General features: G+C 42.3%; 1 protein-coding gene across 1 annotated transcript; it reads right to left on the reverse strand.

The window, feature by feature from the left end:
* Window positions 1-820: 820 nt before the first annotated feature.
* Window positions 821-16,831, reverse strand: ANKEF1 (ankyrin repeat and EF-hand domain containing 1). The gene is made up of 10 exons (XM_079298549.1): window positions 16,530-16,831; window positions 11,577-11,963; window positions 10,926-11,125; window positions 9,850-9,999; window positions 9,398-9,521; window positions 7,721-8,525; window positions 4,987-5,213; window positions 3,629-3,795; window positions 2,312-2,449; window positions 821-1,316 (listed from the first exon to the last, which is right to left on the reverse strand). Exons 1-10 carry the CDS (start codon window positions 16,606-16,608, stop codon window positions 1,191-1,193), a joined length of 2,403 nt encoding a protein of 800 aa, XP_079154675.1. The 5' UTR covers window positions 16,609-16,831; the 3' UTR covers window positions 821-1,190.
* Window positions 16,832-16,878: the final 47 nt, after the last annotated feature.

Raw genomic sequence — 16,878 nt, forward strand, 5'->3', positions numbered from 1 at the left:
CCAGGAGAAAAGTCAGGACAACCTTCAGAGGGTCATTATTGGTGAAGGCTTTGCAGCTCTCAGGAATGCTCACAGGGAGCTGCTAAACCAGAAGTGGTTCAGTGGGAATGGGAAATGAATCAGTTGCTTCAATTGTTCTTTCAGGAGGTGATGGAGCAAAATAAATCTCTTAGAAAGAAGCTAAAAGCAAAAAATTTTGAATAATGAATGTGATGTCGATGTTGGATGCCCCAGAGCAGTGTTTGTTAATAACCCCCTCTGGCAAATTGGAAGATCCTAGGAAAAATTACCTGGAGGATGGAGAGATATTTAGTTTGGACATTGGGAGGAATTTCTTAATGGAAAGGGTTAACATTGGAATGGGCTGCCCAGGGAGGTGGTGGAGTCACTGTTCCTGGAGGAGTTTAAGGAAAGACAGGATGTGGCACTCAGGGCCATGATGTGGTTGACAGTTTTCAAAGGTTGGACTCGATGATCTCAATGCCTTGGAACTCTGCAGTGCAGCTCTCCATCAGCTCTCCCTACAAGACTTCTCCTCCATCAGAGGGATAACAACAGTGTGTGGGAGACATGGCAAATGGATTACAGATTATTATATAGAGTTTATTAGCCTTTCAAGAAATCAGAAGGAGAACAATATGTGCCCATTGGAGTGGGAGTTTCAGGTGTAGCGTGCACTTTAGCAAATGAAGGGGAGAACATGAAAGAAGTACACTAGGTAGATAGTCCTGGTTGTAAATTCTGAACTCTCTATTGCTTCTACAGACAACTCAGAACATTGCTGTCTTAGCTAATTACTAAATGCCATCTTCATATCTATATATTTACAGTAGAAGGGTAATGTATCCTCCAGGAAGAAGTTTTGTGTTGGGGTAAAGAAAGCCTTATAAAGCCACACCTTTACAAAGGACATGTGAGTGTCACAACAGTGACTTTTCCATGCAGTATACTGAGCCAGCTCCAAGACTTAGAATCACATGAGGATAAATCTTTTTCCAGACTAAGCCCTCAACAAAAGATTGTGTGTAAGCAACATAATCTATAGAGGAAAAACTTAGTATGATTTTCTTTTACAGTAACTGAGATATGTTTACTGAACACTGCACAACTCCTTCCTTGCAAAGGAGTAACATTTCACATCTTTGTCTCCTCAAAATATATGCTGAAGTAGCTTCTTCCAGATGCTGTGCTTACGTCTCAAATTTTCTTTTGAAGAGGGTTGTAAAATCTTCCATGTAACCATAAAGACTAGCGTGTTCACGGATTGATTCTTGCTTTTCTGCAAGCTGTACTGCTGTGGCATCAGGGGTCCATATCTACAAAATAAAGGTATTTGTAGTTAATTTGGATGGGACTTTTGCAACAGAAGCACTAAGAAGATACTGTTAGCCAAAGAGAGCCTTTCCACTATGAGATGCAGAAAAGAAGCAGTGTGGCCTCCCAGCAGAAGACAGGTCAACCATCTGTGTGTGTATAAACAGAGCATTCTCTTGTTGTCACTTCCAATCTATAACATGCCATGGACTCTGATTACAGATAATGTGAGAAATAAGATCTTAAGGTAATTATTCATAATTACTGACTTGGGCTCACGATCCTCAGAGTAGAAAATAGTAATTAGCTGTAGAGTCATCAGCTATGTAGCCTCAGTCCTCTGAGACCATTGTGAAAACTAGTGCAAATCAGGGTTAGGGAAATGATAAACAAACTCCAAACACTACTGCTCAGCCTGCAGTGGTGTTCTTTTCCTTTTCAAGGAGAAAAAAAAATATTACAAAGATTACCCCACTGTGATTATCTTGTTCTGTTTCTCAGTTATTTCTAAGCGTGTATTAACAAGACCCTGACAGAGAAGTTATATTTCCTCTATTCCAAGCAAATATTTAGTGTGCTGTGATCTATCTAGTTCAGTAACTGTAACTGAAAAAAGTAATCATGTGATAACTAATCAACAGGGCAAGTTAGAAGTTGGTACCCTTGCTATACAAATAGACTCCTATCTTTCAAAAGCAGCAGGATAAAAATACATATCATAAATGTAGTTGAATTTGTATTTTACTGTGGCTCCACTTCAGTTGTATTTTAAAACCTGATAAGAGATTGATTTCCATAACTATGTGTTATTATATAATACACATCCATGAACTCTTTAATTTAGTGTTGTTTGGTGGCAACCTCTCTGGGCTGTGTCACATCATCTCTAAGCTAGCTGAATGGTGGAAATTTCATTGGATTGTTCTGGGTTTTGATCTCAGCAAGGTTTGCCTTTAAGTTTCCATGAAACTGCCCTCATGTTTTCTGCCATACATACTTTTCTGGGCCTGAAGGAGATGTCATTTTTGTTTTCTCTCGGTGCCAAGGATTTCCAATAGGCAGAACTGTCCTTACGGGAACGCTTTGTCTTTTCAGGAACAGGGTTTTCCTCAGGTGGCTCAGATACAACTTCAGACTGAAGGGGAAGAAGGTACCAATTATACCAGTATGTCATGTTCAGAAGCAAGGCATGCATCCTGCATCTTCTGATACTCTGCTACAATGTTAATGGAGGAGTATTTTTCTTAATCTCTTCAGAATCTGTTTTTCTCAAAGCTGATTTTTAAAAATCAGAAATTGCAAGGGCCAACCTTTTGAAAGGTAAAAGGCATCTCTCCTCCTTGGGCACTAAAACATTAACTGCTCTTTATGAGTCCCAAGACAGTCACCTTGTACCACTGTGATCCCATCCTCTTCCCAGTGAGGAATAAACAAGCACCTAAGGTTGTCATCCTCCTGCCTCTGAAATTCCTGTGCTGTCCTTGACATTCAAAACCTCTGTGAAAGGAGGATGCCAACATTTAGCTACTGAGACATATTTATTGCACTATCCAGGGCAGCGGAAGGACACTTCCAGCCATGCAGATGCAATTGCATCTTCTCCCTAAATAGCATCCTGAATGTGACTAACAAGTATCACTGGTGAATCAGGAAGGTCTCATCCACAATAAGAGAACCCAGATGTGGTCACCAAGGCTTGGGAATAGGGCAATGCTGTAGAGCTCAAGGCTCCCAGAGGGTGCAGGAAAAGCATTCAGGAATAAAACAGGCAGCCATCAGTGTGGGATTTGAGAAACAGGACTCAGGTAAATTGTGGAAGAGGAAGGATATGGGACAAAATGGAAAATAGGAAGTTAACAAGCCTGGTATTATCTCAGTGAGTTGAACTAAAGAATAAAAAACCTTTTTACCAGTTTGAAGGGTATTGTTCTTATCTTGTGAAAACAGAGGTTCTCCCTTGAAGAAATTATGGTTACCACTTGTTCAGTGATTACCACAACAGAGCTGGATGAGCATATACTTCAGGAGGAGGGAAAAAGAAAAAGAAACCTTTTTCTGTGTCCTGTCAGTGTTACAGGACATCATTCTTATGTGTGTCTGGGGAACACATGAAGTTTGTAGAATTAGCAAGACAAATTTCAACCAATGAACAAGTTCTAATAGTCACAAGAACAAGTACTGGCATCTGAAAATGCTCACTTTAACAAAGCTGCCTGAGTTACAGCATTAGAGAGAAATGAGTGGCAAAGAAAGGAAAGAAAGAAGCTCCCTGCTAACTATTAGGAAATCAGTCCTTTGTTACCATCTCTCATACCTCTTCTTTCACAGATTTTGCTGGCTCTGCTGGCTTTGGCTTCCCACCTTTTTGTTGCATTGCTTCTTCCTTTTCTTGTTGTTCTGCCAAAATTTGCAGTTGTTTTTCAAGCAGTTCAATTATTGTAGCATTTTGAAATACTTGAGCAAGATCAAGAACACTCTTTCCTGTGTTTAAGAAAATAAATATCTGTGTAAACCATGAAAATTAACTCTGGCACTGGTTTATTGCAACTGGACAATCAATTTAATATGGCCAGTATTTTATTACCCATCCCATGTGCCAGCAGCATGCTTGACATTGATGTGAGGACCAGAGGTCATCAGCACTGCTTACAAAAATAAGACCTGGCAGAAACTCATTTTGCAGGAATATTGCAGGAATGCTTGTATTGCTTGCTTTGTTCCTAATGGTCTGACATTTGCAGCTTAATACAGTGATCCTGCAGGTTGTCATTTTGGTCTCTGAGAGCTGAGAGCATCTAGCACTAGGAGATGGTCTGCATTCCTGACCTTGTACTGTGCTAGCCATCTCCTTCTGCCTGTACTTGCTCTGTGGCTGGCAAAGGAAAGCCCCATGGTGTAAATGAACAGCTGCAGTGCTTAATGAAGGCAAAAATCTGTCTTGGTTCTTATGAGACTCTGGTTGTAAAGTGTCTGACACTGAACTGCTCTATGGATCAGAACTCCATGTGATATAAGAAATAAGAAATACACATCCCTTCTAGAAGCAGAGTTTCACTACTAGGCATTTTGGTAAGGAAAGTTTCTTTGCGTAGCAATGCTGCATCCTATGTTAGAGCAAGAGCTTGAAAGGTGAGGCATGTTAACTTTTTAATTACTTGGAGACAGTGGGAATAACACTGAAGAAATGATCTGCTGTGAGGAGGTAACACTTCAGTACCAGCTCAGATTTGGGTCTTCTGCTAAGTATTTTTTTCTCAGGAGTTGTATTTACATACAGAGCAGCAAGGAAGTTTTTTTTTACCAGGGCTGCCTGTGGCTAAAAATAAATCACTTAAATGAGTGGCAGACTATACTCTGGGCCACAACTGAAATCTAATTTTCCCTCAAATAATAACTAGATAGAATGTTTTCATTAAAGCCACTCATAACTCTGTATGTATCTCATGAGGAGTAACAGTCTCATGAATTAAGTAATTAATCATGTTACTTCATTTTCTAGATATGTAAAGCCCAAGAAAGCTGACTTTTTCCAATAATGATTCCAGACTAGAGAAAACTAACTGAACCTGTAACCTTCATCCCAATCTTAGTAGCAACCCTGAATGCAGAACATTTCTCAAAGTGTTCCAGGCATTTTTAATAAAGAAACAGCCTGTTAGCAATGCTATTTACCACTGCTGTTTGTAGCTTGGACATCAGCCCCTGCAGTGATTAAGAAGTAGACCATGTCCAGCCTGCAGGCCTCAATGGCTCTCATCAGCGGGGTGGCATTGCCTATTGCAGGGGCATTCACAGATGCTCCAGCCTTCACCAGCAGCTCAGCAATATCCAGGTGTTCATTATAGCAAGCATGGTGCAGAGGAGTCCACAGGAAGTTGTCTGTAGCATTGACATCAGCCCTGCACAGGAGTAAGAGCAGTGTGGCAGCTGAAGGTGTGAGTATCTACAGTAGCAGCCCCAGCACTGAGTGCAATCAGCTGGGCTGCCCACTGCAGTGGCATATTCGATATAAATAGCTATTTTCATATGGCTACTGCTATTCTGAAACCATTTGAGTCCCTGAACTTGTCATGGAATAGGAATTGTCAGTGTGCCTGCTGCTGCTCATGTCCCCATCCCAAGCCATCAGTGTCCTTCACATGGAGGTTTTCACGGGTACAGGCATTCAAACACCTTAGTGCTGTAAAGGACTGCCAGTGTTTGTGCTCCAGCTTCACTGAGAATGGCACAAAGCAGATGAAGGAATTCAGAAAGGACACTTCTGGCCCAAGAACAGGTGCTACAGGATATGTGGCAGCATTGCAGAGCTCCCCTGCACAAGAGGAAAGTGTTCACCTTTCCTTTCAGTGTTGCTGCCCTCTGCCTGCTTAACTTCTCTGCATTGGCTTCCCCCTTCAACAAACAAGGTACAGAAGGTCTGCCTTGAGAATGTGAGCACTGAAAAACTGTTCAGATACTGTGCTGCTGGACCAGGATCTGTTTCTGCTCCCAAATTAAACTGGGATGTTCTGGAGAAAGCAAGGGAGAGTTCAGGGGAGATCCTTGCAAAGCTACCTTTGGTTGAAGCTGAGAGGAAAAGCATTATCCGCCCTAGAGATCCAGGAGGGAGTTAGGGTCACTGTCCCACTTGGTGGACAAAAAAGCTGCTGTCTTCTCAAAAGACAAGGAGGAAGGAAGAAAGAAGAACAATTATGAAGGAAGCTGCTTCCAGGGCTAGCTGTTTGCTCTCCAGTTCATGTGATTGTCTAGATAAAACCAGATTCATCTGTTCTTCTCCCCTTGTTTAAATTTTTCATCTTTTTCAGAATTCCACCTTTGATGAGATCTTAGTCCAGTAAGTTCCTCTGACCTACCACGTTTATCTCTCTTATCTTCCAGTCACTAAGCTATTAGGGTTTATTCATATGCAGTTTTCATTTGTTTTAACTCTCATTAAAATAAGCTCCTTCCATTACTTCACTTTCTCTCTCAACCCAACTCTTTGCCTGCACTCAGACTCTGACCCTGAACCCCTTTTCCTAACTTCATTCTATCAGAAAGAATCAATGGGAACAGGGACAATGCAGCACTGATTTTAAAATTTCTCATCATTTTCTGCCCATCAAGAATAGAATTTCCCATCAGATCGAATTTCATTTACTTCTTATTCTTTCTGGAGGAAGATAGAAAGTAGGTACCACCAATTTAATTTAAAACCTAATAAATGTGAAACATTTATCTGGATAAATGTTTTGTTTTGTGTTCAATATGGATTTGTGGTTCTGTACTGAAAAAGTTATACTGTAAAAGGTATTTGAATGCCCATGCCAAACTGCAAGCCCATGATGCTGAGAGATGCAAACCTAAATGCTACTGATAACTTTCCATTTTCATTTCTGCCTATTGAAAAAAATCTCAGAATTGGTACTATTTTTTTAAGCCAAGTTCCTGTGTTTCTAGGTCTTATTGTTAAATATGATGTGACTCCAGTGCTACTTGGTAAAAGGAGTAAAGACTAATCTGGTGGATTAATCTGGTAGCTCCTACATATTTATCTTTGGAAAACCTGAATATACACATTACACAATTTTCCATATGCTCTAGGAATGTCACTGTAATTACCAGGGTCTGTAAAGATTCATGTGCTTGCAGGAATCAGAGCAATGACTACAGCCACTTTCCCTGAGATATTAATATTAACATGAATTCTGTCTATGGCTGGAGAGAACAAAGTTTGCGTAAATATCTTTGAAAAATGATCATTTAAGCATTTATGTGAAGGATTGTAGGACCACAGCAGTCTGACAATAAGAGATTATGCTATTACATGAGCATGACTGTATCTTTCTGAAATTGCTTTCATTTTTAAGCTGTCATTGAGATTTTTCACAAGTGTGTCTGCAGGCTACAGAATTGCTGAAGCACTTCTAAAATGAGGAGCAGGCTAATTAGTAGCAGGAGCTTCTGATGTAAATCCTGCTGTTTGTGCCTGCCTCAGCTGCAGAGGAAAGGGAAGGTTTAAACCAGGCATGTGAACAGGAAAGTCCAGGATCACCTTGATGATTTCAGGCAAGTCCTTTGAGTCAGATTTCCCCAAAATCATTCACCGGTTTTGAGATTTTTCTTGTGAGGATGTACTACTTGAGACATGGGTATAAACTCTTCAGCTGACCAAATGTCAACAGTCCAGACACCAAAAATTTCAGTGCTGGGCAACTTATCTCTTGGTTGTTTTAATTTCCATGCTACTGAAATGTGAAAAATAATAAACTTACTCCCTGTGAATCGAGATCTTAGGGAACTAACTTTAATATTAAATGTTAGGTAAGCATAAAACAAACAATAGCCTTTTGCATCCAAATATTTACTGGATATTTATGCTTTTGAAAGCCTTCCCAAACTAGCAATGAAATTGAAATTATCTTACCCCTTTTCCAGAAGAAACTCCACAAGAACTATGTTGCCACCTGCACATGCAACCATCAGAGGTGTTTTGTAATATCTATCTTTTATGTCTACCGGCACACCCGCGTCGAAGGCTTTCTGCAGAGACACAAAGTCTCTTTCTTTGACGAGGTAGTTGATATCCATGAGGGTTTTCCTTGGCTCCTCCACATACCAGACACGGTCATCGAGCATGGGATGGGTGGCTTGGTGCTCCCGTTTGAAGCGCTGCTCTTCAGGAATGTGCGGGACAGCCTCAACCATGTAGGTAGGGATGCCGTCTTCCCGAAGCGGGCGTTCGCTCTTTGGGATTACACAAATGGGCACAGGGAGGCCTTTCTTGCCTTTTTTTTTCTGTGGTTTCTTCTTCTTCTTCTTTCCTTTGGGCCCAAAGGATGAGAGCAGAAAGGTTTTCTGTAAGTACTTTGAGCCTTTAAAAAAATCGTCAAGGCTGATCCTGTCAGCAGATACTTCATGCTTTTTAGCAAGAATTTCTATTTGCTCCTCATCCACGGTGCCCCAGTGCTTCTGAATAACTGAAATAAAATCACTCCTGGATACCATCCCTTCTTCATCTTCTTGTTCAGTCTCAAACTCCTTGCGGATGGCATCCTCGTGCTGCAAGGACCAGTCGTACACCTTCAGGTACCAGGCAAGGATCTCGTCTGGTTTTTTTTTAGAGGCTTTCTCAGCTTTGCGCAATATTGCTGCCGCTGCTTTAAACCCACCGAGCTTGGCAAGATCCCTCGGGGTCAGATTTGCCAAGTTGGACCATGTAGGATCACAGCCTAGAAATGTGGACACAGTTTGGCTAAAAGTGCAAGGGAATTCCTAATTATGTAATATAAGAAACTTGCAACACACAGGCAACTTATTGGCCTACAGTTTTATACTGTTTCAGCTATAATTAGCAGTGGTAGGTGGAACAACATCATTGATCCCAGGCGGGAGGGTAACCCACATGTCCATATTTTTTTCCCAAAGGGAGAAGCATTGAGCAACCCATCCTCTATTTATTCATCCACTCATGAATACGCACAAAAAGAGAGAAGTTCAGTGGAAACTTTACATTTTTACTCGAAGTGATGAGCAAGGTTAAGAAGCAAACTAAGATTAAAGTGCCACTTATTTCTATACCCTAACATTACAGTTTGGCAAGATCACAAGTTTTGTTTGATCACAAGAACAGAATGTGGGATTTTGCATGGTCCTCTTGCATCAAAGCTTGAAGTGCTGTGATCATCTGATCAAGTCAGGAAAGGATCACAGCTGCTTCAGGGCATGTTTCAATATCCATGGGCATGAAGTTTCCCTCATGACTGCACAGAGATTTTTTAGAAATGATCATCAAATCAAAAATTTTTTTTCTATTGGAAGTTTCAGTTCAATACATCTAAGCCAAATTAAACCCAGAACCACTTAATACTGCCCAGCATTAAGTTATACAAACCCCTGATGTTTCTGCTGCTTTCTTTGAGACATGTTCTCTCATCCACATGAGATAAGAGCCTCTGTTACACCCTTCTGCATGAGAATTCTTTTATTGGGTACCACAGGGTACCCAAGAGTCAAATCCTTCAGAGATACCCAAATGAAACCTTTCCTTTAGCACAGAAATAGAATATAGATAATAGTTGCAAAGAAACTTAGTTTTAAGTACCTCTTTGTCCTATATACCTGCAGCAATCTGCAAATCCTCCCTCCGCAGCATAATGAAGTGGACTGTTACCATTCATAGCAATCAGTTTCAAGTCTGCATTATAACCTGAAATAATCGTCAGAATCTACAAAAACAAACAGAGTTTTTTACACCAAAACACCAAAAATCTTGTCTGATGAAACAGAAACCTTGTGTAGTTGCAGACACCAAAGACCTTCTTCTTGCCAGCTCACTGTAAGCCCCTGTCTGGCTTCTCTATCCCTGCTAGAATCCCTTGATACTTAAGAAAAGTCTGCTTTTGATTATTTATCATTATTCTTTGATCAGCTGAGATAGCTCAAAAAAGCCCCAACAAAAACACATTCCAAAAACCCAAAGCAAAACCCCGTAACAACAAAAAACCCGCCCAGTTTTGGCTTTGCAGAAATGCTTTAACACACAAATGTTCATACCTCTAAAAAGCCTCCTTTGGCTGCGAAATGTGCGGCGCTGTGCCTTTCGAAGTCAAAGAGGTTCACATCGGCTCCCCTGCGAAGCAGGTCCTGCAGCACCTCGGCAGCGCCTTCCCGGGCAGCTTCCATCACGGCCGTGCGCCCCGTGGCCTGCAGGGAGCGAGAGAGCAGCTCCAGCTCGCACAAAACTGCAGCGCTGTTAGCTGCTACTGGGAAAAGGAGACAAGCCTAATACTTGCAAAGACACTTGCAGGTAAGAATCATAGTGCTGCTGAGACAGATCCCTGCAACTAAGGTACATTGAGGGCTTCAGTCCCATGAAAATCAATTCCTTAGTTAAGGAATCCTTTATTCTCTGGGCATCTTCTCATGCGTATTTATCAAATCTAACACAAAATAACACCTCAGCTTATGAAAGCGGGAGCATAAGGAGCTATGGCAGGAGAAGTGCTATGAGGAAATTTCAGGGAATTTCACTGTGGTTCTGTGAGGAAAAGTTCACACTCTAATATATTAATGTTGTCTTTTCCAAGATAATAATGGACGTTTGCTTTGGATAACTTTAAGGGAAAGCTTGAGCTTCTTGATTTATCAACAGCAGGGAGCTCCAGGATTTCAGGTCTTTGTTAAATTAAGGAAGCAAACAAAAAAATCATTAAGACATACAAAAGAGGAAAAAGTTTCTTATGCCTTGTTTCTGCCTTGATTGCTCATCAAATTTTCCCTAATGGACTTGCCTTTTAGTGAATATTATTTCAACTCTGAAAAATCTAAGAAGACATCAAGGCAAATATAAATCAGCACTGCTCCACTGAACTACAGTGAACTGCAGCTCCTTAGAGCTGGCCCAATTTCAATAAAGTTTTAGGAAATATTTGCATTCACTCAAAAACCTACAAAAATCTAAAAGGACACTTAAATCCCTCTCCTCCAAAAAAAGGATGGTACACAAGAGGAGAAGAGGTATGGCCACAGAGTTAAGCAATGTTCACTGCTTTATTACTTTAAATTTATTGGCTCATCTAGTATTTATTCTATTCCCCTGTGTCTGTTCTTAGTTGCAGAAATGCTCATACCGGGTCTCTTGCATTGGGATCTGCTCCTTTCTCCAAGAAAATCAAGCACATTTTTTTTACTTTCTGAGCTTGCTCACAGGCTTCTAGAAGCACAGACCTCCCTCTAGTTGTACAGTTGTTGACATCTGCACCATATTCCAAGGCAATTTGCAAGCAGTGGGTGTGGCGTGCTGTAGGTGTAAGGAGGTAAAACAAAATACCTGCAAAGGAAACCAGTGGGGATTAGGGTGCAAAAAGGAATTACCAGAAGGTTATGAGGATGTGAGCTTCACAGCTGACCAGTCTGCAACAGAGACCCTACACTGAGGGTGTATCCATGCAAAAAAGACTTCTACTTTAGAGTCTTTACTTGAGGAGAAAACCAGAGTTCAGTATGTCACAGGTCATGGGAGGAATGTGATTCTCAATCATAAGTTACCTCTCAGCTCTGTACTTATGATTCAAAAGGAAGGGAAAACTTATGATTTAAAGGCCTAAACTCTTCAGGGAGCATTATCTTCATTTTCATCAAAGCTGTTCTGGCCAACAGCTTCTATTGGGCTGAAAGGATAACTCTCCACCACAGTTCCTCTCCACAACTGGGACACATCATGTGTAGTAAGTGTGTCACACAGTTAAGGGATTGCTTTATGGTATTTCCTTCTCACTCACCTTTCCCTTCATTATCCACAGCAGTCATATCTGCATTAGCTTTTGCTAATAACTCCAAAATCACCTCATGGCCCAGCTCAGCTGCCCTCATGGCTGGAGTGCGTCCCATTTTGTCGTGCACGTTTGGACGGGCTCCGTGTTCCAGCAGGAAGCGGCACATTTCAATGTCGTTTTTCATGGCAGCCAAGTGAAAGGCACTATAGCCCTTCTTAGGGTCTGTGTAATTTATGAGATCTGGGAATCCTTTCTGGAGTAGATTTTCTATTTGCTTCTTGTCTTTCTCATGAACACACTGAAGAAGTTTGTAGATCTGTAAACACAGAAGCCTTTTATCTACTGGTAGCATCCCAGGATAGGGAAGATTGTCTTCATCCAAGGAAGTGTTTTCTGCATGGACAAAAAAGAAAACATGTAATCTCACAGATGAGATTATAATGACAGGCCAGTAAAATAAGGAATCAGACCATATTCACAGCATGAAAATATCCACTTTACCTTGACAGAACACTGGGCTTTGGACTAATCTATCTTTTATTATGGGCAGCGCATCTAGAGACTATATAAAACCCAAGTAGAACCTTGCAAAATTTTTCTTTCTAGTCATCCAACTGTTCTGAAGAGGTCTCATTCAAGGAGAAAATTAAGTTAAGAAGCTGTAGGGTAACTGCTCTCCATTCAAGGAACTGTTATAATCTACAATTACTTGGAAGCCTAAGGGGAAGCTGTTCATCTGTCATTTTCAATGGGAAAAAAAAATCGCAAGACACTGTGTCCTCTGCACTTGCTGAAACATAAAATTGATACTAAAATTGATACTAACATCATCTCATCAGTGCCTGAGCACCTTCTTTTTTTTTTTTTTTTTTTTTTTTTTTTTTTTTTTTTTTTTTTTTTGTGTTAACTGATGCATGAACTTCCTGCTAGGCTATGTACATAAAAGAGTAAGTCGAATTTCTCTGCAACAAAATACTTGGGGATAAAAGATGCAGATATCAGGGCACTGGTCTGGGAAAAGGTTCTGCCAAGTCATGCATCACATGCCTCTTGAAAAAAATTCAGTGAAGGACTTTGCACTTGCCTCAATTCTGGATGATTTTTGGTTTTTTTTTTTTTCTTCTAGGTTTTTTAGCCTCTTTTAGCTAGTCTCAGCACTCATGGCTGGAGGGTCAGACATTGTAGGGACCATTTCTGAAGCTTTCCTAAGTGGATGGGAAGCTTCCTATCAGCTTCAGCAAGTCTTGGGTCAGCCTGTCCTCCAGAACTCTTACAGGACATGCAACACAAAAAGGTGAAGGAAGATCAGTTAGACAATACTCGGGGTTTGGGTTGTTTAGGTTTTTTTATTTATTTCAATGTAGTCTGTAAATGGGACCACTCAGCATCCACCTGGCTATTGCTGGGTGCTTTGTGGATGTATGTGAGAAGGTGAGATTGCAGAGAGAGATGCAGAAGGATGCACCTTGTGAGGAAAGACCTCCCATTCTGGAAAGGAAGCCTGAGAGAAAACTGCAGGAAAAGTAGAAAAAGGTGACTGAAGGTGAATCAGGTTGAGAATGAATAGAGAGGTAAGTTATGTACTGCAGCTACCACATGCCAGTTCTAGTTTATGTAGCAATTGCCTTTCATTTCTTTGGAAGTTCTGTGTTCAGCCTGTTTTTAGAACACAGATTGGGTCAACTGTTGCAGATTTCTGAGAAGTGTCCCTCCATTTTCTCTGCCAGACAAAGCCCTCAGCTCCCTCCCTGTACATCCAGCCATGCTGGGTGAAGGTGTTGTTAGAATCTGCTCCTGGCAGAAGTGTTCAAGTGAGTTCTCAAATGCAAAGACTCTTTTTGCAATGAAATCTGGTCTGAATAGATCAGCTGCTCTCAGATATTCTCATTTAAACATGGCATTACTGAAATCCTTTTTTATTTAGGTCTTACATAACCCTCACTTTGATCATGAACAAAGTATACTCTTACACCAAACAATCACATCTTTAAGTAGCAAATCTGTCACCTGTGGCTTGTTCCTTCTCATCCCTACCATGTTGTGCTTCCTGTGGCATTTTGTCCAGTGAAAGGGAATAAATGCAGAGATTTTTATCCTGCTGACAGGAGTTACACCTATAGCAACTCTGCAGTCCTAAAGCTTAGAGCTGAGAAATGAGGGTGCTTCAGAGTAATGCCCTGCTAGAAGAGAACACTGGAGTCCCCACAGAGCCTGGCTTTTGGAGCCTGAAGCCTTAGGAAGCAATTTCTGAGCAAATCCTCAGTACAGGAGTTTTTTTCTGGCTACTGAGTACAGGGAAAAGTTGAGTTGCAAACTCTGCAGGGGCTGTGAGGAGGAGCAACAGGAAGGTTCTGCAGGGAAGGCTCTTACAGTACTTACACCACTGGAATTCAGCAAAAGAAATGTTTTTAGAGATACTTAGATGGAACTGACAAGCTCAAATGTTCTCTTATGCTTTTGTTTCACTTCCCACCATCCTGCAGCAGTAAGAAGTTTGGGCTTACTTCCAAAAAAACTTTATTCCCACTGTTATTTATGATTTGCACCTGGATTTTGTACAGCACTTTTTCAGGAACTCATTTAGGATGAAAACTTACTTTTTCTTCTTTTCTTTCTCCCCCTGAAGTAGCAAACACTGAAGAAGTGGCATTCTCCTTGGACATAGGTTAGGAATGCCACAGAACATGAGCAGAACTGGAGTTGGTAAAAACCTGGTTAGTAACTAACCTTCAATGAAGGCACAGATAGATATAATTGTCAATACATATAGATTTGGATTTATTTCATGGATTATCTTGGAGATTCCTTGAGATACTTGCTCTCTATAACTTCTGCCCATGCAGGACATGAGATTGATGGTACACCTTACAGTTACTGCACACTTTTCATTTTTGCTCACAGTGTAATAGTCAATTCAGTACAATTTTAGTCCTGATCAGATTTTTCTGGTGCTTTTGAGATGCTTATCACAATATTCTTTTAATATTTCACACACAGCAATAAAATTATTTCCATGAGCATAAGTGAAATTATTTTTCTCACAACAGTGAAGTCTGTTATCACAATTAAGCCACAGCTGAGTCCTTACTCAGTGTAAAGTATTTGCTTCAAAGCATTAAGAACCAGCAATTTACATGAAAATAACCATAACATTTTAACTGTTACAGTTAATATTTCTTTGTAGCATTTGTTGAAAGTGACTGGATTAAGTTTTATTAGAAGTTTCCAAAGTAGCAGCATCAAAGAAAGACAGGTGGGATAAAACCTCTAGTCAGGGTTATGGAAAGTTATAAGCAAGGCAAAAAGGTTGCTAAAATGAAAATATAACTGCAGCATCTTGTCAATTTTCACTAAGTAAATATCAACGCTGTGTATTTCAGAGATTTTTTTTATCACTTCACCTGTAACAGATGGAAAAGGAGGGATTGTTAATGTGGCTTTGAGACAGTCATGCTCTAGGGAGAGCTTCATGAAGCCATAACCACAAATCCCAAGCTTGTAACATTTGCTTAGCAACAATTTTATCTGTTGACAAACATCAACAGACTCGCTACCTTCATTCTTGCCAGCATGTGTCATTGTTTTGATGGAGAGCATGAACCCATTTCAAACCCAGATTAATCCTTTTCTCAGTACACCTGGTATTAAGAAAACCATTTTAGTTGGATTCCTGTTCTCCTCCAAAGCTTTCCAAGCTGTGATGGAGGTGGATTGATAGAGAGTCTCCAGTCAAAGCATGGTGCCTGGCTGCTGCTGGAAGCACTTGTGACTCCTTAAAAGTTTGCAATGTTTTTCAGTTTCAACATTTCCAGTTGAAAACATCCCTTTAATTATCACTATTCACAAACCAATAAACAAAATTTACATGTGTTTTATCTTTAGTGGGAGAAAATAGCTGAGCACTTTCTAAATTTAATCCTTTTGCATGCTGGGCACAGAGATAAGCAAGAGTCCTGTATGTCAGTATAAAAGGAACCAATATGGTAACATTGCCATGCTATATTTACAGCTTTATGTCAATAATTGCACTGGATTTTTGGCTGTGACTAATGTTTAATAGGAGCGATGCAGCAAAATTCCTAAAACTGAATTCCAGCATCATGAATAGCCTATAATGCTGTGGGTTTTTGGTGCTAATTCTCCAGTAATGCCTTGCCTTGGGCTGAGGCACAGCTGAGCATGGTGATGGGCACTTAGGTCTGAACTGAGCAGGTTTCAGTGTAGTGTGGAGACACAAAATATATAATATAGCACCCAGTCCTGAGTGCTGTACAGGCAGCCCCGAGGTTATGGCTGGCTTGGACCAAAAGATGTGCATCCTTTTGTCTTCAGCTTGCCTTGCACCTTCCAGTCACCCCAGTATCCATCCAAACTGGGATGTAATGGAGCCCAAAGTGCCAGCGGCGGGCGGCCTCGGAGCCAGCCAGCACCTAATCGTGTTTGTGAGCAGCACCTGGGGACAGGGCTCAGGGGAGGTGGCTCCTGAGCCAGGAGCACAGCTGAGCTCCAGGAAAGCCTCCGGAGTGCGGTGGAGTCGGGGATGAGGTGCTGCTGTGCCCAGGAACCAGGAGCAGGGTGAGCAGCCGCTCCTGCCCAGGGGAGGGCAGGTAAGGGATAAATCCAGGCTTGGCTCATTTTCCCTGGATTGCGACTCAGAGGAACGGGCGGCCTGTAGAGGAGACTGGCTTTAACGGGGGAGAAACGGCTGGAAGGGGAGGATGCCGGAGAGCTGGTGATGGCCCAAAGAGCGTTCCCTGCCAAGGACGCGCTGGCCCGGGCGTGCAGACCCCGCTCTGAGGTAACTGCCCGCGAGAGGTGCGGGCCGTGAGGGGGGCCATGTCCAGCTGCGCTCAGCGCTCACAGCCCGCCGCCTCTGCCCCAGCCCCTCCCGAGCCCCGCCACGCCCGGCAGCGGCAGCGGCAGCGGCGGCTGCGACCCTCGGCAGCCGCGGGCACTCACCTGAGGAGCAGGGGGACACCGCGGGCTCGGGTGCCTCGGCCGGACCCCCGCCCGCCCCAGCGGCCGCCATTGCCGCCATGGCCGTCTCCGTGGCAACGGCGTCGGGCGGGCAGCAACCGTCAGGCGGCTCCGCTTCCCCGCAACCGGCCGGGCCCCTCAGTGCCACCGCATCCCCTTGAGCCCCTCAGTGCCACCGCATCCCCTCAGTGCCACCGCATCCCCTTGAGCCCCTCAGTGCCACCGCATCCCCTCAGTGCCACCGCATCCCCTCAGTGCCACCGCATCCCCTTGAGCTCCTCAGTGTCACCGGATCCCCCCAACCGGCCGGGCCCCTCAGTGCCACAGGATC

This window comes from Erithacus rubecula, assembly GCF_903797595.1.
Source record: "Erithacus rubecula genome assembly, chromosome: 2".
In the NCBI taxonomy this organism is placed as follows: domain Eukaryota; kingdom Metazoa; phylum Chordata; class Aves; order Passeriformes; family Muscicapidae; genus Erithacus; species Erithacus rubecula.